The following is a 27,825-nucleotide window of genomic DNA, read 5'->3' as shown; positions in this document are numbered from 1 at the left end:
TACATTAAGCTTCAACCCCATTGCGCTGCTGGCTTCAGTGACAGCATTAAGTAGTTCCTGTAGATCCTGGAGATTGGTTGCAAGTAGCACAGTGTCATCGGCGTACCTGATGTTATTTATGATGAAACCATTAACCACAACTCCTTGAGTCTTTCCATAAAGAGATTCTCGAAAAATCTTTTCTGAATAGATGTTGAAAAGTTTGGGGGGAAAGAATACAGCCTTAGCGAACTCCTTTCATAATTGAGACTTCTTCCGAGACACGACCATCAGCTCTTATGCCAGCATACTGGTTCCAGTAGAGATTACTAATAATACGAATGCCCCGTCCATCAAGTCCTAATTCTCGAAGAATGTTCATAAGTTCATCATGGCGGACTGTATCGAAGGCCTTTTCGTAATTGATGAAACAAGCAAAAACATCGACATTGACATCTCGGCACCATTGGACTAATACCTGCAGACTGAATAATGCCTCTCTAGTACCAAAACCATGTCTGAAACCAAACTGCGAGGTTCCGATATTCTCCTCATATTTATGATAAATTCTCGCATGCAAGACTTTTAGGAATACTTTCAGAACGTGGCTCATCAAACTAATTGTTCTATATTCATTGCAGAATTTTGCATTGGCTCCCTTAGGCAATATTACGAAAGTCGATTTGAGCCAGTCTCGAGGAATGGTTCGTCTGCCGTGAATACTATTGAATAGGTCAACTAATAATGAACGGGATTTTTCTTTCTCAAGCAGTTTCAGTATCTCAGCATACATCTCATCAGGGCCTGGAGCCTTCCCATTTATCGCTGTTCTTATGGCATATTCTACTTCTTCACATGTGATATCCACACCATCGTCTGCCCAAGCACCACAATCCACATTTCTACGATCGAAGAAGAGATTTTGTACATATTCCATCCATTGCTTCAGTTTCTCTTCTGTGCTCGCTAAGATGTCACCATTCTTATTATATGGACCGGTTACTTGTCTCACTTTCTTGTACATATTGAAAAAATCATGTTTTGAATTCATTAATTCTATTTCGTTGCATTCCTCTGAGAGTTGTTGTTCTTTTGCATTCTTTATTCTTTGTCGTATTAAATTCTGCAAACTTTTGTACTTTATAGGATCTTTGTTTTTAAAAGACCTTCACTGGTCCTTCAGCTTCAGGATTTTTTCTGTCATCCATGGCTTGTTTTTCCTTCTTCCAGCATCCATTAATTTTACTTGACTTGCATCGTTAATTGCACATTTGATGTGATTCCAAGTGCCTTCAACATCATTTACATTAACGCTGTTTTGAACTTCCGCAAGTTTTACACGTAAGGCTGACTGAACTTCATCCTTCTGTGCTTGGTCTTAAAGATTCTGAATCTCAGTCTGACTAAAACACCCCTTTAAATGGCATTTCTTCAGCCTGAGATTCATGGAAGCAAACAGTAGGCTATGGTCTGAGTTGATATCAGCACCTGGACATGTTTTCACACATTTCATGGAATTTCTGAACCGCTTGTAAATTGTGATGTAATCAATCTGGTTCCTAATACTGCTGTCAGCATTACAGGTCCACGTATAGAGTGTTTTGGATAATTCAGGTGAACTCATAATGGATTCCAGGGAATCACTGGACAGGTGGAGGGAATATTTTGAAAATCTTCTCAATGTAAAAGGAAATATTCCTAGTGGTGTCATAATCAACCGAGCGCATGGGGAGCAGGAAAATGATGTTGGTGAATTTACGCTTTAGGAATTGGAAAAGGTGGTAAATAAACTCCATTGTCATAAAGCAGCAGGAATAGATGAAATTAGACCTGAAAAGGTGAAGTGTAGTAGGAAGGCAGGGATGTAATGGCTTCATTTCTCATTTTCAGTTTTAACTTTGCAAGGCGTCACTATAGTAACCAAAGTAATAAGATTAGCGTGATGTGTTGATAAGGTATGTTCAGATTGGACAAAAGCAGTAATTACACCTACCTATAAGCAAGGGAACAGGAAGGATTCCAACAACTATCGAGGTATCTCACATTGATTATCATACCAGGCAAAGTATTCACTGGCATCTTGAAAGGGAGGGTGCGATCAGTCGTTGAGAGGAAGTTGGATGAAAACCAGTGTGATTTCAGACCACAGAGAGGCTGTCAGGATCAGATTTTTCAGCATGCTCCAGGTAATTGAAAAATGCTACGAGAGGAATAGGCAGTTGTTTTTATGTTTCGTAGATCTAGAGAAAGCATATGACAGGGTACTGAGAGAAAAGATATTCCATATGGGGGACTATGGAATTAAGGGTAGATTATTAAAATCAATCAAAGGCATTTTTGTTGACAATTGGGCTGCAGTAAGAATTGATAGCAGAATGAGTTCTTCGTTCAGGGTACTTACAGGAGTTAGACAAGGCTGTAATCTTCCACCCTTGTTGCTTGTAGTTTACGTGGATCATCTGCTGAAAGGTATAAAGTGGCAGGGAGGGATTCAGGTAGGTGGAAATGTAGTAAGCAGTCTGACCTATGCTGATGACTTGATCTTAATGGCAGATTGTGTGAAAAGCCTGCAGTCTAATATCTTGGAACTTAAAAATAGGTGCAATGAGTATGATATGAAAATTAGCCTTTTGCAGACTAAATTGATGTCAGTAGGTAAGAAATCCAAGAGAACTGAATGTCAGATCGAGGATACAAACCTGGAACAGATAGATAATTTCAAGTATTTAGGATGTGTGTCCTCCCAGGATGGTTATATAGTGAGATTGAATCAAAGCTAATGCAGTGAGCTTGCAGTTGTGATCAACAGTATTCTGTAAGAAGGATGTCAGATCCCAAGCAAAACTATCTTTACATCGGTCTATTTTCAGACCAACTTTGCTTTATGGAAGCGAAAGCTGGGTGGACTGTGGATATCTTATTCACAGGTTAGAAGCAACAAACATAAAAGTAGTGAGAATGATTGCTTGTTCAAACAGGTGGGAACAATGGCGGGAGGGTACTCGGAATGAGGAGATAAAGGCTAAGTTAGGAATGAACTGGATGGATGAAGCTGTGCGCATATACCTGCATTGGTGGTGGGGGTCACGTGAGACAAATGGAGGAGGTTAGATTACCTAGGAGAATAATGGATCCTATTATGGAGGGTAAGAGAAGTACAGTAGGGGGAGACCATGAAGATGATGATTAGACTCAGTTTCTGATGATTTAAAGGTAAGAGGTATAGAACTAAATGAGGCCACAGCACTAGTTGCAAATAAATGATTGTGGTGACATTTAGTAAATTCACAGAGGTTTGCAGACTGAGCTCTGAAAGGCATAACGGTCTATAATAATGATGTATCGTTTGCAGCTGGGGTAACGAATGTGTTCACCGCACCAGACTGTAAATAATTTATTAATTCTGGCAAGAATGTGGAGTTTGCTTGTTGCTTTAGCATATATAGCGGCATGCATGTACTTTTTACGTACGTTAGTATTGGGCAACTACCGATAATGTAGTATTCTAGGGTTAAATATTTAAAACTGTCATTTTAAGAAAAGTCATTTAATTGACAGCAGAGGAGTAGTGAAAGTGGTGCTATCATATTTAAATAGCCAATTAAAATATACCTTTGTTATGTTTAGAAAAATAATATTAAAACATTGTTGGAAAAATGTGTAAAAGAACAGGCTGTATGGCCAAATGTTACTGGCAGTCTGAATTTTACTAAGTAAAAGGAAACCAAATAATAAACAGACCAAGCAGAGTGGCTGTATCTTTGCAGGTCTACATTCAGGAGGCAATAGTGTTGTCCTACCGTCGGCTATCCTGAGAATGGTTTTCTGAGTTTTCCCATCCTCCTTGCTAAGGTGAATGCCGAGACAGTTCCTTTTCTAGGCCACAGCTGCTCCCCTCTCATCCTTTCCACACCTCAAATCACTACAATACATCTCCTGACCTGAGAGAGGGTGACAAACTCTACGGGGTTCATTGTACCCCGTCAGGGTACGAAGTGAAAGCTAAAAATGGAAATAAAAAATATTTACTTACGTTATAGATGCACATTGTATGTTGTCCTGGGCATGTAGCACAGTACTCATCCCTAGTGGTCGCGAGAACCATGGAGCAGGCAGCAAATAGACATAACAGCAGCTTCATTGTATTGGCTCAAAAATGTAAACTGGAAAGAATTTATGCATTAATCAGTAGCATAGCCAGGATCGGCCAAATGGGGGGGGGGGGGGTTATAGTTACAAAATGATGATAGGACATACCGAAGGTGCTTGTGCATGTATAGTGTCATTAATACGACACTGATACAAGTGAATAATATTGATATTCACATTGCAGTACACTACAAAATCTTACATTAAATACAGAGCAAGAAAAATACAAACAGTTTTACAGTGAATGGTATGTTCAATTTACAACCTAATATCCAACATTTGAGGCTTCTTAGAAAATATATTGAACAGGTCTCTCAGTTCTACAGTTATGTCTCTGAATGTTTGTTTAGTTTATTGTTTATTGTCAGTTTCTGTCAATTTCTTTTTGTAAAAATTCCATGGTAGGGTGGTTTTAACCCCAAGTATCCCCACTGCCCCTGTAGGGTTGAAAAAATGAGAAACCATGTGGCTGCCAGTACTAGCTTTTGAATCCATAATTTCCTTACCACTCACTTTCTACTCCACGACCTATACCATAAAACCAACTTGTTCTTGTTGTTGTTCTTCTACTGGTGCTGTCTTCTCGCAGAAAGTTGGTGACTGATTTTGAAATCTAAGGAACTAAACACCAATGCTAAACTGTGTTTTCCTAATATGATTATGAAGTCTGTCCAGGGCTTCAGTTGCAAAATCTGTAAGTCCAAGTACTGATCAGGAGCCTTCAGAATTTTGTGAACAGAAGGTTGAGGAACATCCTGAGGATATGGTGGCCGCAGGGCATCTCCAATGAAGTGCTGTGGAGAAGAACTAAATAAACATCCATCGGCATTGAGATGCGCCACAGGAAGTGGAGGTGGATATGCGATATGAACAACATTGCCAGACAAGCACTTGAAAGGAACCCGCAAGGCACAAGACAAAGGGGCAGACCGATTAATACCTGGAGGAGGAGCATAGATACAGAAGGCAGGGAAGATCTGGCCTGAGATCAAGGTCATGGTGCAAAATGGAGTCTGGTGGTGGAAATTCGTGCATGCCCTATGCTCCGAATAGGGTGGTTATTCCAATTTTCTATGTTCTGCATCAGGCTTACTGGATGGTATATTTCCATTCTGTGGTATATAGCTTTTCTTTTTCTATTTTTGCTATTTGATTCATGTCACACCGACACAGGGCAGATCTTACGGGGATGATGGGACAGGACAGGGCTAGGACTGGGAAAGAAGTAACCAAGGCCTTAAATAAGGTACAACATTTGCCTGGTGTGAAAATGGAAAACCATCTTCAGGGCTGCCGACAGTGAAGTTTGAACCCACTATCTCCGGAATGCAAGCTCAATTCTTGCAGCCTGTCGCTGCTTACATCTTGCCTTCTGTGGACAGTTGAATTTGTTATTTGAGAAAATGTGGTAGAAATAAGTTTGTTTTTGTACAATTTGTGCGGGTTATGACCAGGGACCATATTTTGAGGACCTAGTAATTGCCAAAAATAACCTAAAAGCCCACAAAAAGTGACTTAAATGAGCAAATGAAATAATAACTAAAAAATATGAAGGAAAATATATATCCAGTAAAAACAGAGAAAAGGTATGAGTGTGACCCTTCGCCACTGTCTGCTCGATCTGCATCCATTGGCTGCTTATTACAAAATTTAAAATGGCACTGAATGAAACAGTGCATTTACAAATACTGACGGTAGGCGGGAGCAACAAATGGCCCCACTGCTGTCAGAATGAAATAGCGGAAAATAGGCTAATACTGTAGTTCTTTTCAGTAATGTATCATATGGGATTGTACTTGTTAGCGGATTGCTTCTCCGAAAGATTACAAATATGGACAGAGATCAGAATTAATATAGTCACCTTCTCGTAGTACATTAAATAGGTCTCCAGGAGCAAAGTTTGGGGCAGGTATTTGACCGCTAATAAAGGAAACATTGCAAACAGAATGATCTGTCTTATTTGCAACAAAATGGCAGTTAAAGAGTGGCTCCTCTATAATAATGAAGAGGACAGATTCTGTGGATTTGTCGAAATGGAGGGATTCTATGAAGAAGAAATTGGAATAAACCTTCAACTTGCCAACAAATTGCTGTGCTTCGTAATTCATGGATTGACGAAGAAATTTACGATTCCATCTGCCTACTTCATGGTGAAGGCATTACAAGGCAATGAAATTTCCTCCTGGTTCAGTAGGTATTGCTCTTTTTTTTTTCATATCTTTTCTAGTTGCTTTACGTCGCACCTGTTGTATGTCCGGCGCTCCCTTCTCGCTCCGCCAGCCAGCTGCACGCGCGCCTGTGTATCATCCTGCTAGCTTCGACGCGCAGCCCTCAGTGCGCGTGCCTGACCATCGAGTGTACTATAAATAGGAGCTCCCTGCCTGCTCACTTGCCCACTTGCCCCGGTGTCCAGCTCCAGAATACACCCTACGTCGAGCACGGAGGCTACTCCTCTTGAAAATGTGCTTCGACCAGGTGGACTGAATTTCTGGCAGTACGAGGTTTCACCTCTGGTCACCGCTCCCTTACCTGTTTCCGCTGCCTATGTTCCGTAATTCTTTTACAAGCCATTTTCATTCCCTAATGTATGCAAGCTCCCTTAGTTTCGCTAGGTGGAATTTCTTCAATCAATTGAACTTGCTTTTTAGGAATTCAGGCACTTCAACAAACAAGGACTCTCAAAGACATTCATGTTAGTGTGCCAGATAGTTCTCGACTATCAACGTGTCAATTCACAAAGACTATCTTTTCAAGATAGGAGTGTATATAAAGACTGTAAACCTGTACATATTGTATAAAGACAGACTTTTCTCAAGATTCAATATTCCTTTTTGCTTCAAAATAAATTTCAGTTATTTGTGTAAATATCATAAAGTGAAGCAATAAAAGTTGTGTTTTGTAAACTTCAACCTTGGTTACAACACAACTCTATGGCGACGAGGTAAAAAAGCAACAGCCTACAATTCTTCGACCCCAGTTGCCAACACTATAGCAACGAGGTAAACACGACACTACAATTCAACAGGCCCAGTTGTCAACTCTACGGCGACGTGCTAAACAACACCGACACTCCAACCAGTTCTGACACACAGCTTACCTTACTTATTCTTGCACGCATCTCGCAATGGCTACTGCGGAACAACTTGCTACGGTCTTCCAAGCCTTACAGCAGCAACAACAACAGTTTATGCAGCAACAACAGGCAGCATTACTTCAGGCTATTCAAGCTATTTCTGTCTCTACACAGCCATCAGCTATTCCTCCGTTCTCTGCTTTTGATCCGGCTAAGGAAGAATGGTCAGTTTATTTAGCCCGTTTACAACAGCATTTCATCTGCCATTCTGTCACAGATGATCAACGCCGCCGCGCACTATTTCTTAGTTCGGTTGGCAATGCTACGTGTGAATTACTACGTAAATTAAGTCCGGAAGAACACTTATCTGAGGTACCCTTCACGCAGCTCTTGGCCCGTCTCACGGAACACTATGCCATAGCTCCTCACATAGTGGCAGCTCGCTATAAATTTTTTCAGAGCAGAAAGCAACCCCATCAGACACATACTGAATGGATAACTGAATTGCGTGGTCTAGCTAAACCCTGCCAGTTCATCTGCTCCAAGGACGGTTGTGGTTCATCCTACACTGATTCTCTCATTCGGGACATGATAATTTTACATACTCCTGAAGACAAAATACGTTTTGACGCTGTCAAGCAGAGCAACCCTTCTTTAGAAGACGTCCAGCGTATTGCTACGGTTTATGAGCTTACTACCAAGACTGCCGCAGCCATAGCTTCTCCACACGAAGTTGCACAAGTCTCGCCTCAGGCCCGCAAGTCCTCTGCTACAGTGAACCGTACGGATAAGGCGCTCTCCACCAAGCATTCTCGCCAGGTTCCCTCTCGTAATGCTACACGGAAGCCCAATTCTAAAAGCACCTCGAAACTCCTGCCTTCCTGCCGAGGTTGTTTCAAGCATCATGAACGTCGTGACTGTCGTTTTTTCAAAGCTACTTGTGAACGATGTAATAAACTTGGACACATTAAGACTGTCTGTCAAAGTTCGCTCCGCCCTGCTAAGACTACTGCAGCACGCCGGAAGCATATACAGCCCCGCCAAGACATGGAAGTTGATCAGATCAATCTTATTCTTCCCACAAAGGATTCTCACAAAATCATCATTCCTCTCTCATTCTCTGATCGATCTGTCGATTTTCAATTAGACACTGGATCTCCTGTCTCTATTATTAACCTGACTACCTACCACGACTTAGGTTCACCTTCATGCTCTCCAGCTGACATCCAGCTCGTGACATTTAACAAGAAGAAAATTGACATCAAAGGTCAAATCAAGCTTCAGGCTCGTTATAAAGGAATTCCGAAGGCCATTCCTCTTCTCGTAGTTAACAACTACACTGCATCAAACATTATGGGCATGGATCTATTTAACTTATTTGGTTTCCAGATACATGACAACATTAACGTCGTATCTACATTGCATCCTACTTCTGACGTTACCGCTCTCCTAGCGCAGTTTCCTGAAGTCTTCGACTCTCAGCTCGGAACAGCAAAAAACTATACAGCTCACATACAGCTGAAATCCGGAGCTAAGCCTCGCTTCCTCAAGGCACGTCCAGTACCCCTAGCACTTCAAGACCAGGTCATGAAAGAATTAGAAAGATGGATACAAACTGGAATTGTTGTACCAGTTACTTCTAGTCAATGGGCTACTCCACTCGTGGTAATCAAGAAACCTGATGGTAATGTTCGACTTTGTGGCGATTTTCGATCTACAGTCAACGCACAACTCGACACAGATATCTTTCCTATTCCACGTCCAGAAGACTTATTCCGTCGTCTCTCTGGTGGACAATTCTTCTCTCGAGTTGATCTTAAAGAAGCATATCTCCAGCTACTTTTAGACGAAGAATCTAAGAAATTTCTCACACTCAACACTCCTCTAGGACTGCTACAGCTCCAGCGGCTCCCATTCGGTGTTTCATCCTCAGCGGCTATTTTTCAGCGCTATTTGGCTCAACTCACCGCCTCCATTCCCGGTTGTGCTAACTACCTGGATGATATTATTGTTACTGGAAAAGATCATCAGGAACACCTAACCAATCTACGCCTCCTTCTCCAGAAATTGAAAGACAATGGCCTACGAGCGAATCTCGCTAAATGTACCTTCTTTCAGCCTCAAGTTCACTACCTAGGACATATCCTTGATAAGAATGGAATTCGTCCTAGTACACAGAATGTCTCAGCGATAGTAAACATGCCAGCACCTCAGAACCTCAAGCAGCTTCAGTCCTTCATAGGCAAAGCGAACTATTATAATAAGTTCATTCCACGCTTCGCTACAGTGGCAGCTCCATTAAACGCTCTACGTAAAAAAGGTGTTAAGTTTCAGTGGACTCCGCAATGCCAACAGGCATGGAAAACAATCAACAACGCCTTAATTCAAGCTATACAACTCACTCATTTTCAACCCGACAAGATCATCACGCTAGCTACTGACGCTTCAGACTACGGTGTCGGTGCCGTTCTCTCCCAGAAGGATCGTCATGGACAAGAACGCCCCATCGCCTTCGCTTCGAAAACACTTAATGACCATCAACGTCGATACTCACAGATAGAGAAAGAAGCTTTAGCCATAATCTTTGGTATTCGCCGTTTCAATGAATATCTCTATGGCAACCATTTCCTGATCATTACCGATCATAAGCCTCTCGTACACTTATTCCATCCTGGTAATAAGATCCCAGAGAATTCCCTCAGAAAGCTTCAACGATGGTCCATGTTCCTTTCTGATTATTCCTATCAGATTGTATATCGTGCCACATCCCAGCATTGTAATGCTGATGCCCTCTCCCGCTTACCCGTTGGTCCTGATACTGCCTTTGATTCTCAAGAATCTGAATGTCTTCAGTTGGACATAGAACTTGAAGATACTGTATCCAGTTTTCCTATTGATGCTACCTGCATAGCTAAAGCTACGGATAAGGACAGTACACTTGCTACTGTACGTACTTACATCCGCAACGGTTGGCCTCTTCAGAGCACACTTCCTGCCCACCTGGCACCTTATCATCGTATGCAGCATCGTCTCACGACTCGTGCCGGAGTTGTATTACTAGAAGCAGGCACCATCTTCCGAGTGGTTATCCCACTTAGCCTACAGAAACAAGTTCTCGGATTATTACACCAAAGCCATTGGGGTATCTCCAGAACAAAGCAACTCGCCCGTCAACACTGCTACTGGCCCGGTATTGATACCGCCATCGAAAAGCTAATACGTCATTGTGAGCAATGTCAAACGAATCAGACCGCCCCGTCTTCTGATCTTGCTTCATGGCCTCCTGCTACTACTCCATGGGAACGAGTTCACATCGATTTCGCAGGTCCTTTCCTCAATTCCATGTGGTTAATAGTCATCGATTCACTGTCAAACTTTCCATATGTCGTGGATATGCATTCGACTACTACAACCGAAGCTACCATTCGTGCTCTCCAGAAAATCTTTACTACAGAAGGTTTACCGCAAGTACTCATTTCGGACAACGGACCTCAATTTACAGCTACTGCTTTTCAGAACTTTTGTACACATAATGGCATTCGTCATATCCTAGCACCACCTTTTCACCCTCAATCTAATGGTGAAGCTGAACGCTTCGTACAAACATTTAAAAGAAGTATGAAGAAAGCTGTCTCTTCAGGCTTAACTAAAGACCAAGCCTTGCTCCAACTCTTAAACACCTACAGAACTCTACCCGGCGCTGATAAGATCACTCCTGCACAGAAGCTCCATGGACGACCTCACAGAACTTTACTTTCTCTGTTACAGCCTCTTCCGGCCCAGCATAAGACATCACCAACGAAGTTCTCCCTCAACGACAAGGTCTACACCAGGACATTCAAATCCAACCCACTCTGGATACCTGGAGTCATCTGCAGATCTTTGGGTCATCGTCTATACGAGATACAGACTACGGAGAAACGTATCTGCCGCCATCAAGATCAGATACGTCTGCGCTACCGCCCCTGTCCAGCTATTGATGCTATTGCTAAACCCGATAAATCTATTGCTGAACGAGCTTTAGATCATTTAATAACAATGGGTTCCTTTCAGGACGAGACAGCGCCACTCCGCCCAGTTCCAGCTCCGGACAATACAACAGAGAAATCAGCAGCTCCGCCCCAGCATCGCAGTCGCCGCCAGCGCCGCCGCCGTTTCACGCCGTACCGGCGTATTTAGGAGGGGAGGGTGTTGTATGTCCGGCGCTCCCTTCTCGCTCCGCCAGCCAGCTGCACGCGCGCCTGTGTATCATCCTGCTAGCTTCGACGCGCAGCCCTCAGTGCGCGTGCCTGACCATCGAGTGTACTATAAATAGGAGCTCCCTGCCTGCTCACTTGCCCACTTGCCCCGGTGTCCAGCTCCAGAATACACCCTACGTCGAGCACGGAGGCTACTCCTCTTGAAAATGTGCTTCGACCAGGTGGACTGAATTTCTGGCAGTACGAGGTTTCACCTCTGGTCACCGCTCCCTTACCTGTTTCCGCTGCCTATGTTCCGTAATTCTTTTACAAGCCATTTTCATTCCCTAATGTATGCAAGCTCCCTTAGTTTCGCTAGGTGGAATTTCTTCAATCAATTGAACTTGCTTTTTAGGAATTCAGGCACTTCAACAAACAAGGACTCTCAAAGACATTCATGTTAGTGTGCCAGATAGTTCTCGACTATCAACGTGTCAATTCACAAAGACTATCTTTTCAAGATAGGAGTGTATATAAAGACTGTAAACCTGTACATATTGTATAAAGACAGACTTTTCTCAAGATTCAATATTCCTTTTTGCTTCAAAATAAATTTCAGTTATTTGTGTAAATATCATAAAGTGAAGCAATAAAAGTTGTGTTTTGTAAACTTCAACCTTGGTTACAACAGCACCGACACAGGTAGGTCTTATGGCAACGATGGGATAGGAAAGAGCTAGGAGTGGGAAGGATGCAGCTGTGGCCTTAATTGAGGTACAGCCCCAGCATTTGCCTGGTGTGAAAATGGGAAACTATGGAAAACCATCTTCAGGGCTGCCGACAGTGGGATTTGAACCCACTATTTCCGGATGCAAGCTCACAGCTGCACGGCCAACTCACCCGGTTAGCAGGATTTGAAAGCTGGATTCTACGTTATTCATCTTGTGACGGACAAACATAGAACAAGTACTCATATGTTCAAAGAATTTGGTGATGGAGAAGTAAGTCGTGTGGTTCAGCCATGCAACAGTTTCTGCCAATATGTTGAAGAGATACAATAAGCTCCTAAGCTCCCAATAATAATTAAAAAAGACTTGCTGAAGAGTCCTTGGCTGAATGGTTGACGTTGAGTTCTTTGGTTCAGAGGGCCCCGGGCTCAATTGCCGTCCAGGACAGGTATTTTAATTGCATCTGATTAATTCTCCTGGCTCGGGGACTGGGTGTTTGTGTCTCTCCCAACACTTTTCTCTTCAAATGCAGACAAAACACCAAACCACCAACCACCATAGAAACACGCAATAATAATTACATGCCTCCGTATAGGATTGGCGTCAGGAATGGCATTCGGCCGTAAAACAGGAGAAAATCCACATAATTATGGGTGACACAGGTGTGGGAAAAGCAGTGGAAGAAGTTTCTCTACTTTGTCTTTCATTGTTCATCTTCTACAGCATTATATTTTTATGTGTTGACAAAGGCCTTTCAGGAGATGCATTCGAGGCCATGTTTAGGGCTATAAAAATGAAGAGAGAGCAGTCACATTACTGATTCACGGGCTGCTCAGGATTCCATAATGAGAATTCTGAAATCCGGTATTTTTATGTTCACCGATGGTGCTAGCAAAATTCACAATTTTCTGCCTCAATATCTTCTTCCAGACTTGACTAAACAGAATCAATGGTATTTGACTTACTGGAAGATATTCATGAGCCCCCTGAATCAGTGTGTGCCACTTTGGTAACAACTTTGCAGGCATTAGTGTGTGTGGTTATTTGGTGTGTGTAATCCAAGAAGAAACTGAATGCAGTACGTGCATGCATAATGTTTACACCTCAGTTAATCCATCCCTATTGATGAACTTGATCAGTCAATCGGAACTGCCTGCGATATCTCCAGCCGCTATTTACTGGCTTAATTATGAATTTGTTGGGGTTGCTCTACCGTACAGCATGAACTCTTCGAGTCATTTAAAGTGTGTTATTAAAAATAATCACCAGGAACTAGCGTCTCAAACTGTGGTGGCCAAAACTATGAAACCTTCCCTTAAAAAAGTAGAGAAGTAGGGGAAGGTCTGGCAGTACCGGGCACCTAAGCAAATGCTCGAGTTAAAAAGGTAGACTAATGTGGAATTAAACAAATAACCGATTTTCAGGAACCTTATTATTCACCTTATGACTGCTGTTTAACTCTTACATAGTAACATTAAACAAAAGCAATTTATCAGTAATTTAGGAAACATAACAATCTTAAAGATTTAAAAACATGGCGTACAGTATCGGACAGTCTGCTTTCAAAGAAGTGTTCTTTCTTATATACTGTTACATTATTTCACACTGCACACGTCACATTTATAATAAAGTTCATTTCCTTCAAGATTTGTACACTATTCATGAGCCCAACCCTTGCATAAACTGCACTGGATCCAGTCCTCAGCGAAATTTTCCCCGCAGATGATGCAATCAGTTTCGTCGTCTCCAGTGTGAAATTTCAGCGCTTTCCTTGCAGTTTTACTTGCTGAATATTTCCTTTTAATTCTCTCCTGGATTTAACATTGAACTTGACAGTCGTCTGCACCGAATGGGCACCTTTTATTCGTTGTTTTTCTTCGAGGAGGAGTTTGTAAGGGCTTGAAGTGAGAATTTCACTTTGGTCCGCACGCCGTTTCCGTATGTTGAAATTACTCTTAGCACTTGGAAGTGGACAGATGTTGTGAATTAGGTTTTCACTTGGGGACAAAGAGGAACTATGTAGGCCTATCTCTAGAGATGTGGTGGCCTTTGGTACTGACAAGACGGGTCTTGAAGAGGAAGGCGTGGAATTGAAAGTTACAGCATGTTTTGAAGTTGATGGTTGTGGTTCGGGTGATGTTTCTAAGGTAGAACGTTGGCATGTACGGGCAACTTCAGACGAACATGGTGTCAGTTCAGTGGGGGGTGAGTTAAAGTCCAAGTCACTCAAAATATTGGGGTTCAACGGATAGATACAAGTACAAGCGAATGCCGACTGAGCCAGATCCATATGACACACTGTGGTAAATGCAGCATTTACCAGTCCAGAAATGTCTCTCAGCGAGATTTTCAAATTACTGTACTTCCTCATCCACAAAGAGCACGCCTCATTGTATGCATTTTTGAAGGGCTTCATAATAACCCTATCGTCCGACTCGTTAGCTGAACGGTCAGCGTACTGGCCTTCGGTTCAGACGGTCCTGGGTTCGATTCCCGGCCGGGTCGGGGTTTTTAACCTTAATCATCATTTCATCCTCATCATGACGCGCAGGTCGCCTACGGGAGTCAAATAGAAAGACCTGCACCTGGCGAGCCGAACACTTTCTGGGATATCCCGGCACTAAAAGCCATACGACATTTCATTTCATAACCCTATCCAGAGGCTGCAGTCTGTGGATAGTGTGTGGTGGAAGACTCAAGATGTGGATGTTCATGGAGCGAGCAAACAATATCACCTCTAAATCTTTATGACTACAGTGGCCATCAACAATCAACAGCACCAGGTTCTCTTCACTTGCATTCACTCTTTCAGAAAAAAGCTCTCATCCACTTAAGGAATCCATCTTTCGTGATCCAGCCACTTGGTTGCGCATCAAACACACTACCGTGGGGAGCATCTTTAGTTAGTTCACTGTCCATTCTTACCCGTGGAAAAACAAATAAGGGAGTAACAAACTGGTCCCCCGAAGCATTAATGAACAACAGAACGGTGATGTTCTTTCCCCGTTCGCTAGAAGTCAACTTTCCTACTTGTTTCTTACCTTTCACTGAAATGACCTTCAACTGATTTTCATGCACTACAGATACTTTAGTTTCATCAGCATTAAAAATCATCGATGGTTTGAATGAATATTTTTCCATCAGTTCAATGAGTTTGTCGAAAAATCGTTTCACCTGCTGTTCATTGAATTCGATAGCGTGTTGCAAACTCGTGGATTCTGTGAACCTTAAACTCAAGTCGGGATGTCTCTTCATAAATGAATACCGGTAGTAAAAGTTTTTTCCAGCCATTCGCTTTTCTTTATTGAACTAGTGATTAATTTGTTATTGTTCAGCAAATTGATAAGCTAATCTTAGAAATTCGCTTCTGTTGAGAGGCATTAGTTGGTTGTCCAGCATTTTGGCATGCGTGTACAGTGTGTCCCCCTGTTCTTCATGAAAAGTAGATTTGAATTTACCCAAGTCAGGTTTCAAAGTAAGCTCATTTCCGGAAGAAATTAATTTTACCCTGTCGCCTAATGTGCTTTCTGGGAACAGAAAAGAGTTCACTTGCTTCCCTGATACTTCTGTTTCCACTTTTTACTTCATTAATGGCCATTTTCATATTTTCCTCTGTCCATTTTCCACGTTTCTTCTCCATTTTGAGCTAAAAAAAAATAGAAAATTCTTATAGTCGGCAAGAAAACTTACAAGCTTCATGTCCGATACTGCTCGCCAATCGTCTGTCCGATACTGCCCGACCCATTCGTTTAAAGTTTATGCGTCAGGAAACTGAATGTATTAAAGCTACAGGGATATTATACCACTCAATTGTGCACTAACCAATAGTAATTGATGAACCGTACGTTAATTGATATTGCACTTACCTATGCTGACGTTATTAGCCAAGAAAGTTATCTTCGTACAGCGACACTTGAGCACAAAATCACGAAATCTCACACCACAAGTACACTTCTTAAGTAACCACCTCAAAATGACGACCACACGCTTCCATCACAATAAGCTTTTATTATCTGCGCACTTTTTAGCGATAGATTTACACCCTAGTGCTGAATCGGTCGACTTCGGTTATCTTCGAGATTCGTATAGGCAACCTTTGAAACACAAACTAAGAATAGCTTATGGTCGCTGTGCGACATCTGGCGTAGGTCTACACTTTACCTACTCGTACTGTTGTTGTTTACACAGCATAGCTAAACTATAGAATTCATGCTAGGAACACGTTTCGCATCGAGAAATGTTATATTAGTATTATATATATTGTGTGTGACACAGTTGTTGGCGTAAGATAATAAAGGTTTACAAAAATTCATATCGATCGATTATATTATCGATTAAATTCAGATTTCATTTCCATTCAGTTGGCAGTACTACCGAAACCGGTAGTGTTCCCTCCTTACTCCTTATCACCGTACAAAATTCTATCACTAAAAATTGCGCGTACAATAAGCACTTACTGAAGGGTGCTGCAATGTTGTGGCGATTCCCAGAAAGTGACACTGTCCGATACTGCACGCAGTCCGGTACTGCCAGATCTTCCCCTATAATACAGACGAAGTTTCTAGATTTTATGTCCGTCGAAGCCTGCTTTTCGAGAAGTGCTGAAGATATAAATCTCTAGAGCACTACTTTATGAGTAAAACTCTTCCCCTTTTCTACTTTATTTTCCGAGTTTCAACTTCGCTTGTGTGCGTATCTACCTGTATTCCCGTGATAATTAGGGCCATTTGGTGCTGCCATCTAGCGGCGGATTTTTCGCAAGTCGTGTTACATCACGGCCGACTCAATGCGTCGCTCTAGCTAGTAGCTCCTAGCGCAGCGAGGGATCCAGTCGGCTGTGGTTACACGTTTGAGTTTGGAATGAGCAGGCAGAATAAGCAGCCACCGGGTGCGTATCAAGCAGGCAGTGCCCTTGGCCTACCAAACGACCTACTCCGCCTGAAAGTCTGCAGATTACGACGTGGCACATGGTCAGTACGACGAATCCACTCGGCCGTTATTTTTGGCATTCTACTGTAGACTGGGGTTGCCACCTCACCGTCAGATAGCTGCTCGATTGTAATCAAGTAGGTTGAGTGGACCTTGAACCCCAGCTCTCGGATGCCTCACCTGGCTGGGAATCGAATTCCGAATCTCTAGGTGAAAGGCAACCGCGCTATCGTAGACCACGTGGCCGGCCAATGTGATGCGAATATTTATAAATAATACAAAAAAAACCTGCGACATATTTCAGCCCTATTTTTTATATGAAGTTATTACAACAAAATAACTGCAGATAAAGGTTTTAGAAAGCAGTCCGACTCATTGGCTGAATGGCCAGCGTTGAGGCATTCGGTTTACAGGGTCCTGGATTCGATTCCCGGCCGGATGAGGGATTTGAATATCGTGTGATTAATTCTTCTGGCTCAGGGGCTGGCTGTTTTTGTTTGCCTCAACACTCTCCTCTTCAAATTCAGAGAACACTACCAACCACCACAGAAATACGCAATAGTGATTTCTCCAAGTAGGGTTGGCGTCAGGAAGTGCACCCAGGCGTAAAACAGGACCAAATCCACATGTGCAACACAGTTCTCACCCGCGAACCCACAAGTTTCTGGCGATTGCATGTTCACGCTTATTCAACGATCTGATGATATGTAGATTTATCATAAATGTATGAAAACAATCAAATAAAATTGACTTACAATCGAGGAATTAATATACGAAATAGCTGACAATCATAAAATATTGGCACAAAGATAAAGAAAATTACCTGTGAATAAACACGGTAGGAAATGGCGAAAATTTAACCTAATAAATCCACATTTCTGAAATATGATGACCCTGATAAGGATTTATATCGCTTCCCGCTGGTATAATAATCATATTCGCCCTATGATTAGTGAATGGGTGATCTCTGCGAGACAGGCTACTGTATTGTATTGACATTACACAGTATATCAAATATCTTCTTAATCTACTTACCCTTCAGGGATGGTCTTTCCCTCGGACTCAGCGAGGGATCCCACCTCTACCGCCTCAAGGGCAGTGTCCTGGAGCGTGAGACATTGGGTCGGAGGATACAACTGGGGAGAGTGACCAGTGCCTCGCCCAGGCGGCCTCACCTGCTATGCTGAACAGGGGCCTTGCGGAGGGATGGGAAGAGAAGAAGGGATAGACAAGGAAGAGGGAAGGAATCGGCCGTGGCCTTGAGTTAGGAAGTGGGAAACCACGGAACCACGGAAAACCACTTCCAGGATGGCTGAGGTGGGAATCGAACCCAGCTCTACTCAGTTGACCTCCTGAGGCTGAGTGAACCCCGTTCCAGCCCTCGTACCACTTTTCAAATTTCGTGGCAGGGCCGGGAATCGAGCCCGGGCCTCCGAGGGTGACAGCTAATCACACTAACCACTGCGCCACAGAGGCAGACATATCAAATATATTTGTTAGAACCGATCAAACAATCAATCTCTACCGATCTGCATTTAGGGCAGTCGCCCAGGAGGACGATTTCCTATATATTGTTTTTCTAGCTTTTTCTTAAACAATTTCAAAGAAATTGGAAATTTATTGAACATCTCGCTTGCTAAATTATTCCAATCACTAACTCCCTTTCCTATGAACGAATGAAAATTGAAACCTGAAGCCTGTTTTCCAGTCTTAGACAGGTCAGGGATATAATGAATGAACCATATATACGATGGGGTCGCCACTCCCAAAGTGATTGTTTAATGATTGATAAATGCTACGAAATGATAATGGGGAGTGTTACTGGAATGAATGATGACATTGAAAACCGGAGTGCCCGGAAACCTGTCCCGCCTCCTCTTTGTCCAGCACAAATCTCACATGGAGGGACCGGGATTTGAACCACGATATCCAGCGATGAGAGGCCGACGCGCTGCCGTCTGAGCCCTGTGAATGAATATTTGCCCCAATTTGTCCTCTTGAATTCCAACCTTATCTTCATATTGCGATCATTCCTACTTTTAAAAACACGGCACCACTCAAACTTATTCGTCTACTAATGTCATTCCACGTCATCTCTCCACTGACAGCTCGTCTTGTTTCTCCCAAGTCTTCTCAGCCCAAACTTTGCAAAATTTTTGTAACGCTACATTTTTTGGTAAGTTACACTGATAGAAATTGAATTAGAGATACTTGGCTAGTAGTGTGTAGCACCGCCCTGATGACGGTTCCAATGCGGCGAGACGTGGACTCCACAAGGCACTAGAAGCATTGGGAAGCCATACTGATCCACATTCGCTACACAGCCCCCCATAATGCACGGAGATAGTTCGGAGCAGAACCTAGGGCGCACACATCCTTCTCGACAGCATCCTGGATGAGTTCTGTAGGATTGAGATCGGGTGACTATGTGGGCCAGTCAAGAATCTTCGTGTCCTTAGAGTTTTCATTGAATCAATCGGACAGTGCGGCAGCGATAATGCTGAAGGATAATAAATGAGTGGACATCTTCTGATGGTTAAGTTCCTGTATCGTTAGTTAATGAGGAACGTTGTCGATGTACCAGGGTTTCCATTTCATCCCATGTGAACGGTTTCGCTAAAATGCAGCCATCTCTAATTCAATAGCTAATCAGCGTAGTTCATAACATAAAATTCAAGTCTGCTATTTTGGAAAGTACAAGCACATGAAATATTAACGGAGAGGGCATATCAGTCATAGACAGATGCAAGGGTTGTTCCAGAAACAACGCGACAACGGGATAAATTCCGGCCTAACACTTGCCATTTTATATAATCCAAATATTCCGACAAAATAGACCGTTTCACTGCTTAGAATCAAACTGGACGCTAACAGGTTTTAATGGATGTAAAACACGATTATCTGAGATCGATCAATTTGAAGGAAGGTAGATTGCGATGAATTTCTAAGGATCTTTAAGGTTTTTAGTAACACTTTAGCCATTTCGTTCTTTCACGGAGAGGAAGAAAGTTGAAGTATTTCTTCAACATTGTTATTTCTCTTCAGTATGGTCCAATTATTATTCCACAAACATTTGATTCATAATATGGTACTGTTCCATGGTCCGGTATTTTGCACAAAGGGGACTATTCTGTCTTTCTAGTGAAACTTTTTGTATCAGTACCAGGTACGTAATCTCTCTGCCAACGTGCCTCTAAAATTATGAAAACTAAGAAATGAACAATTGACTGGTTTGGTTATGCAGTCGATATAACGCCCATTCCTATACAAAAAAAAGTCCACCACAGACGCTTGCCAAGTGAGGAGGCTTTTATACGATAGACTTGTAGCGTTTGATTTAATTCAATGCAAATGATTCCGTTTTCTGAACGAAACTCTGGCACTCTGGAGTATTTCAGGGCAAGTAATGGTTCACGACACTTTATTCAGGAAAGTATGACTTCGATGAAGAATTAGGCCAGTTAACTACAGACGAGACAGGCCTATGGAGGAGTGAGGCTCAAGAGCCTCCTGCCTCACAACATGTGGAAGAACTGATCCAAAATTTCTCGCCTTCATGGCGGGTAATAAAATTCATATTTTTACAAGTGTTTTGCTTCACTTCGGCGGCCCATTATTACCTATTATTATTACTAGGGTCAAATAATAATATACTAAATACCGATCGAGTTTGCCGCGTGGTTAAGGTCGCGTAGCTGTGAGCTTGCATTCGGGAGATGTTGGTTCGAATCTCACCGTTGGCAGACCTAAAGATGTTTTTCCGTGGTTTCCCATTTTCACACCGGGCAAATGCTGGGACTGTACCTTAATTAAGGACACGGCCGCTTCCTTTCCAATTCTAGCCCTTTACCATCCTTGTGTCGCCGAAAACCTTCGATGTGTTAGCGCGACGTTAAAAACCACTAGCAAATAACAATAATACTTACATTATCCTATGCAATTAAAGACTTTCCAATTGTTGCGTGGTTCGAAGAGACGCCGGGGTTTCGATATTTTAGCCTGAAATGGGACACTCTAAAAGTGATCGTAAAAGCACTGAAACGGACTTATTTCGATAGGGCTACGCTGAAATGGAAAACGTCTTTGTCTTCGTCCACTTCTTGCACCTCTATAGCCGAATTCAACATCCTCTTCCGCCTCATCATTATAATTGTTACGGAGATTTCCGTGGTGCGGAGAGAGAAATAAGCGTCAGGGTGAATGGCTCGACAAAGAATGAACAAAAGTTTAATTTTTGCCAGTAGTATCAGCTCATAAAAATATTTCCTTCTTTTCTTATTACTGGGGTTATTTGACAATGACCACGAAGTTTAACAGATCACAGAAGGAAATTAGAAGTTCGGAAATTTACAATAGGAGAGCTCAGAAAAATTTACAATATGTGGAGAACTTCCATTTCGAATATGCCAGTCAGAGAATGGAGACCAGGAGGTCTTATAAATTTACAAGTTATAAAGGTAGACTATCTTTTACATAACCGAGAGAAAATAGAACAAATACAGTTCAGAGAAAGAAGCCGTAGCTCCTTGAGCAAAGTCACATAGAACGGGTCTCGAACCCTGGAGCTCATTTTAAAATTATACGTTGATATTAATTGCGTAACACTACTGACACTTGAAGCAGCAAATATATTTTGTTTTAAAATTAATAAGGTAATACCTTCGCTACCTTTATCATATAGGTGAGCCACACACGAAGAAGGATCGAAAGCTCCAGAAAGTTAACAGAGGCCACAGCCCATACTACACGGCAATGAAAAGTGAATGATAAAAATAAGAGATAAAGGTACACTAGAAAGGCCTAGAACAAAATATGAATAATGGAGGCTGAAATTCTTAAGCACTCCAATATTTAAGAACAAAGAAAAACCTAACAGGCTATAAGGATGGATGACGCAGAGATAAGCCATCTTACTAGATGACTAAGGAAAGTAGAACTGAAGTCCGAAAGAAAGGATTATGAATTTTTAAAAATGAAACTCAGTCACCCATAAACAGAATAGAAGAAAGGAAACGAGGGTACACGCTCGTAAGTCCTTACATTTTACACGATCCCCATTAGAGATGATTAAATTTAAGTCCAGACTGCCAAGAAACCTACTTTTTAAGATTAAAAGAAAATATAAAGTCCAAGTAAACGCAGGAAGACATAAACGTTAACTGCTAAAGAGGAACACTGGAATCTTCCCTTTAATATATTAGTGCTCACATAGTTATATGAAAATTGTGCCTTTACCTTGTTAAGCCACCTTCTCACACCAGCCCGCACCTCAACATCTCCCGAGGGAGACCTCCTCAGTAATGTAGTATATTCAAAGAATTACTGAAGTTTAACATCTTAGCTAAAAACGCATAGTTTTATAGTTTTTATGTCAAGTATAATTCTATTGGTGGAATAGAATTTGATAACGATGAATTTGAGAAACAGATAAAATGTATAACAGTGCTGAAAACTCCAAAATAAGAAATAAACAGTTGGAGGGTGATTAGGTTATCAAACCTCCAAACAAAAACATTCTGGATAATTAGCACAAAGTAGCACAAGAAAATTGCTGCTTGGTACATCAAGTTCCCAGCGGTAAAACTTCTAGGATATAGAAATTTTGATCTGTCTCTGGTAGATTACACTACAGCCACACGGAATATCGAGCATTCAAACTCAAAATTGGCTTAACAATTGTCACAATAATTATAATTATTATTAATTTGCGGCCAGAAGACTGACATCGTTTCTGTGCCTGCTCGTTTATCACGTATTTTACCAAGGTTGACTTTTTTCTGGAGATCAACACTGACATCCGAAACGAAAAAAACACTGTGACAGTAGTTAAGTTTAAATCTTGACTCATCATTTCTAATTCGAAATTGTTACATGTACATACTGTATGGACAACAAAAAAAAACAACAACAGGACAGAATTCATTCGCTATCGTATAATTGATTATGTTCTTAGAACCTAGCTGAAGGAAAGTCTGCAACTAGATTTACGATTGCTGGGTTCTACCACCTATATACTGTAACTGCAGAGAGAAAATATTAAGTTGGCCACATTTTCTTTTGGATGACACTAATCAGTGTTAGAAGAGCTTCTGGCGTTGGCTTATTGAAAATATAATAAGAATAAGAATAAGAATAAGCTTGAACGCTAACCACTCGACCACCGCCGTTTCGTGTTCATGACCCCAACGCACCGGTACATATTCGACGAGAAAATTTCTCTTGCAATTTTCTCGAGAACGCCTTAGTAGTACGCCTTACTACTTGCACATTATGTTGTCCTAATGGACTACTAAATCTGTACAAAGTTTGAAGGTAGTCCGTGATCCGAACGTCGTGGCCTCCCCTTGTAAGTGTATTGTACCTGTATTCAGTCTGTGCTTATTAAATTTGCGTCTATATTTCCTCTGCTTGTTGTATTTTGTAGATAATGCAAAGTATATTAGAAAATAATTGTGGTATTAGTTTTATATTTAATCCCATTTTTGGATGGTATTCATGTTTTGGAATATTTAAAGGAATTTAATAATTTTTTTACAGAAATTTGTACCACAAATGTCACGAAGACCATCTGATGCATGGCATTTCTTTGAAATTACTGATGATAAACATCAGCAAAATGCAAATTTTGCGGCCGCATTTTCGCGACGGGTGATGTATGTATATATGTATGTATGTTGGGTAGTCAGCCCCAAGGCTGGTTTGATCCTCTGCAGTTCCGCCAATAGCTGTCATAAATAGCCTAGGTGTCACTGAAGAGGCGTACTAGGAAAATGAGGAGTGAGGTAGTTTCCCGTTGCTTTCCTCACCGAGCCAGCCGTTCCTATTACATATCAGTCTGCCAAGCCCACTGAAATGCATGCACCAACCGACCCTATGAGCGATATTTTCACACCATTCATAATAGGGACTGGCTGCATAAGGAATGGTATTACTAGCATCACTCAGACCTCAGTCACTTTCATATTGTCAAAGCCAAGGATGAGACTGAGACAGGTCAATGATAACAAATTTTATATAGCCTATACCAGAAGACACAGCGCACTGTAAACACTACATCTCACCAGCATAGGAATAATAATAATAATAATAATAATAATAATAATAATAATAATAATAATAATAATAATAATAATAATAATAATAATAATGGACACTTGTTGAGGATGGACAGTAACAGTCTAATGAAGAGAATCGTTTGAATTCTTCAGGAAGGGGAATACAGAGCTGAGATTGTTTCGAGAAGTGAGATTATTATTATTATTATTATTATTATTATTATTATTTATTTATTTATTTATTTTCCACTAAATGTAGGTACAATTTAAGAAAAGGTACACAAAAGTTCCTCCACTTGACGAAATTGGGGGTTCCGGAAGATTATTTCAAGGACAGATTTAGACAACTCGTCAAAACGTTCCGGGGTTTCCAGGAGACTGGGAAAAAACTAGTGAGAAAAGGAAGATCTCATACAGAAGAAGGAAGTAGGAGACAGAATGAGAGTAGTCTATACTGTTGGAGGGTGAAGGCAGAGAAGGCTAAAAATACCGCAAAAATTGTCAAACGTGATCCACAGACGGGCAAAACGAAGGGAATAATAATAATAATAATAATAATAATAATAATAATAATAATAATAATAATAATAATAATATGACATTTTATGTCCCTCTAACTACGTTTTGACAGTTTTCTGAGATGCCAATGTACCGGAATTTTGTCTCGCAGTTCATTTATGTGCCAGTAGATCTATCGACACGAGGTTGAAAACTAAAGCAAGCTTATACATTTATGTGAATGTTGATAGCGCGACCATAGCCAAGGGATCGTTTACACTAAGTCCGAACAACAGGAACTTAATTTTCTTTTAACAAACCCGCATCCGCTTGCCGGGATCCGAATTGCAGCCGCCTCGGTGAGAAACACACCTACCATTGGACTATCTCGCCCCTCCGGCTGGATTATTTTACACCTTTTGCTTCATACTAGCCTGAAATGTGTGCTGGATGTGTCGTGTGTTGCATGTGAATGTGAATCGCTTCCTTCAGACCAGTTATTATCACAAGTGAGTTCCGATCAGAAAGTCTATCAGTCAATAGGAACTAATATTGTAGCTATGGTCTACTTACAAGCAGTAGAAATTTCTGTGATGAGACTGAAGAAAGCCAAGTGTGCTTCACTCCAAAATCCACTGCTCTTTTATACTCTAAAATGAAATAGATAAGCCTTAAAATTTATGTTACACGAACTTCCTCTTCACCCACTCACACTCTATTTTTCAAGATGCCCTTGGAGTCTTTATCATAATTCTACAACATTAACCACTTATCGGGTATGTCCTTTGGAAGCTTTTAGAATAAAGTACAGGATTACGTATCTTTATCAACGCTGGTGACCTTGTTGGAAATGTTCATTATGAGGGATGAACTAGGATATAATAGGCAAATATCAATAACAATAAAGCTTACATAGAATTTCAGAAACTGTGTTTAATTTCTTAATAGGCCACCTTTCTTTTTAGACGGTATGCATTTATTTGGAACACAATAATCGTCCTTTCCTACTGTAAACTTTTCAAACTTCAGTCAGAAGTCAAATATTTTTTCAATTGGTCTTCAGTCTGTCACTATGAAATGGGTGATACTGCTTTTTTTGCTTTACGTCGCACCGACACAGATAGGTCTTATGGCGACGGTGGGATAGGAAGGGCAGGCCTAGGAATGGGAAGGAAGCAGCCGTGGACTTCATTAAGGTACAGCCCCAGCATTTGCCTGGTGTAAAAATGGGAAACCACGGAAAACCATCTTCAGGGCTGCCGACAGTGGGATTTTAACCCACCGTCTCCCGGATACAAGCTCACAGCTGCGTGCCCCTAACCGCACAGCCAACTCGTCCGGTGGGGTGTTTCTGGCTCAATCTTGGAATACAAGAAATATCGACAGGTTTGTCTCCTTTATTTCATTCTCTAAGTACTCGAAATTCTCCACATTTTAGTATCTCCAATTTCCGCTCCATCCTCCTGCCATCATATTAGCATTTTGTTTTCTCCACATTGTCCTAGTTTTCTAGCCTTCAAACTACTCCCTTACTCCATCGTCTCATATTTTATTAGTTTCACATCCTTTTTTCAACTCACAATTTCATCATCAAACGGTACTGGTACGTCCTGTCGATTGTCCTCCTCATCAGTAAACAAAGAATGATAGTTATCCCAATGAACTTTATACTTTTACTGTTTTATTGCTATTTTCTAGCAAGCCGGTTCATGTCTGATATAGAATACTGGAGTTATCTGTTGGATTTTCTGCCCTCTACTTTTACACACCTAACACAAACACTAATATACTGGAGTACGGGAGCTGTACATAAAGTAATGGGAATGTTGATAGAACGCAATATTTAATGAACTAACAAGTACAATTGTAATTACATTCCTTCAATGTGGTCGCCCGGAAAGTCTATTACCTTTTGCCAAATGTCAGGAAGCCGTTGGGGACAAATGGCAAGGCGCTCTCCGTTGATGACAGCGACGAAGCGCCCTACTGCGCGGAGTACCGCTGCCACGTCAGGAAATCGGCGGCCTAGTAGGGGTTCCTTCAACTTCGAAAACAGGTCCAAGTCACAAGGACTCATGTCTGGTGAGTACGGAGGATGTTCCAAGATCTCCCAATGCCACCGTTGCAATAGGAGCTTGACATTGTTTGCGACATGACAACGTGCGTTCTCATGCAACACAATGGGGTGATCGTCTCGCAATAAAGGTGGAAGTTTGCGCTTCATAGCCGGACGCAGATGTCACTCCAGAAATCGGCAATAGTAGTCACTGTCGACGGTTTGTCCCTCAAGCACAGCATGCGTAAGAATACCACCCTCATAATCGTATGCCATAATCTGCATAAGCTTCACCCGACTGGGTTCCTGTCGAAATTTCTGTGGACGAGGCGAACTTGAGCGACGCCATTCATTCGATTGATGCTTTAATTCAGGCTCGTAGACTCGTGCCCACGTCTCATCAATGGCGGCAATACGCTGCAGAAGTGCGTCTCATTCGTTGAGGTATCTGTCCAGGTGGATGCCAGCCAGTGCATACCGGTGCCATTCCTTTACGTCGGTGAGTTGGTGTGGAAGCCAACGCGACGCAGTTTTCATCATGTTAAGACATTTCGTCAGTATGTGCCACCATTTGCTGACTGAGACCAACCGCTACTGGTAATTACCGGACAGTCCATCGATTGTCTACAGAAACGAGACCACTCACGATGTCAGTCTGATCTTGAGGAATGGAGGCCGATCTGTTCGGTGTAAATCCGCAGTATCATTCCGACCCTCACGAAACGTCTTGACCCATCGAGCAACCGTCCTATACAATAATGAATTCTTGCCACAGGCTTCACGCAATCCTCGGTCACATTTTTGCCACGGGTAACCTCTATTTTAATCCACGATCGCTGATCACCTTTTGTTAACGTGATTTAGAGCGGTGAAATTGACACTGTTCACTTCAACGCCACACGGCAACAACACTCCCAACTGGTGTTGCACACTACACATCGACAACAGGGCCACCTGACCTCTCCCATATCCTACTTGCGATGTCCGATCACCTGCGAGTGTCTGGACTACGTTGCCACTACTTTATTACAGCATGCGTACAAGTGATGTCTGATATTGATAACGAGTGTTTTAGTGCCGAGTCTGCTATAGCCTGGATGGTGGATTCAGGTGCTTTAATATTCGTCAAGAAATCCAGAGAATTGGAATGACACATAAGGATATTTGCGGATGATGTTAT

At 41.8% G+C, this 27,825-nt stretch overlaps 1 protein-coding gene across 1 annotated transcript in view; it reads right to left on the bottom strand.

Annotated features, from left to right (window-relative positions):
• LOC136874996 (venom allergen 5) overlaps positions 1–25,259 on the bottom strand; it is a 42,012-nt gene extending 16,753 nt beyond the window's left edge. Inside the window, exons 1-2 of the mRNA XM_067148713.2 lie at positions 25,163–25,259; positions 4,013–4,142 (exon numbers count right to left, since the gene is read on the bottom strand). Of these exons, the coding sequence (XP_067004814.2) occupies positions 4,013–4,120 (108 nt within the window). The 5' untranslated portion in view covers positions 4,121–4,142; positions 25,163–25,259. The remainder of the gene's footprint in view (positions 1–4,012; positions 4,143–25,162) is intronic.
• Positions 25,260–27,825: the final 2,566 nt, after the last annotated feature.

Source organism: Anabrus simplex, chromosome 5 (genome assembly GCF_040414725.1).
Source record: "Anabrus simplex isolate iqAnaSimp1 chromosome 5, ASM4041472v1, whole genome shotgun sequence".
Taxonomy (NCBI): domain Eukaryota; kingdom Metazoa; phylum Arthropoda; class Insecta; order Orthoptera; family Tettigoniidae; genus Anabrus; species Anabrus simplex.
Note: the sequence above shows the minus strand (reverse complement) of the source record. Positions and strands in the feature narration are given on the sequence as shown.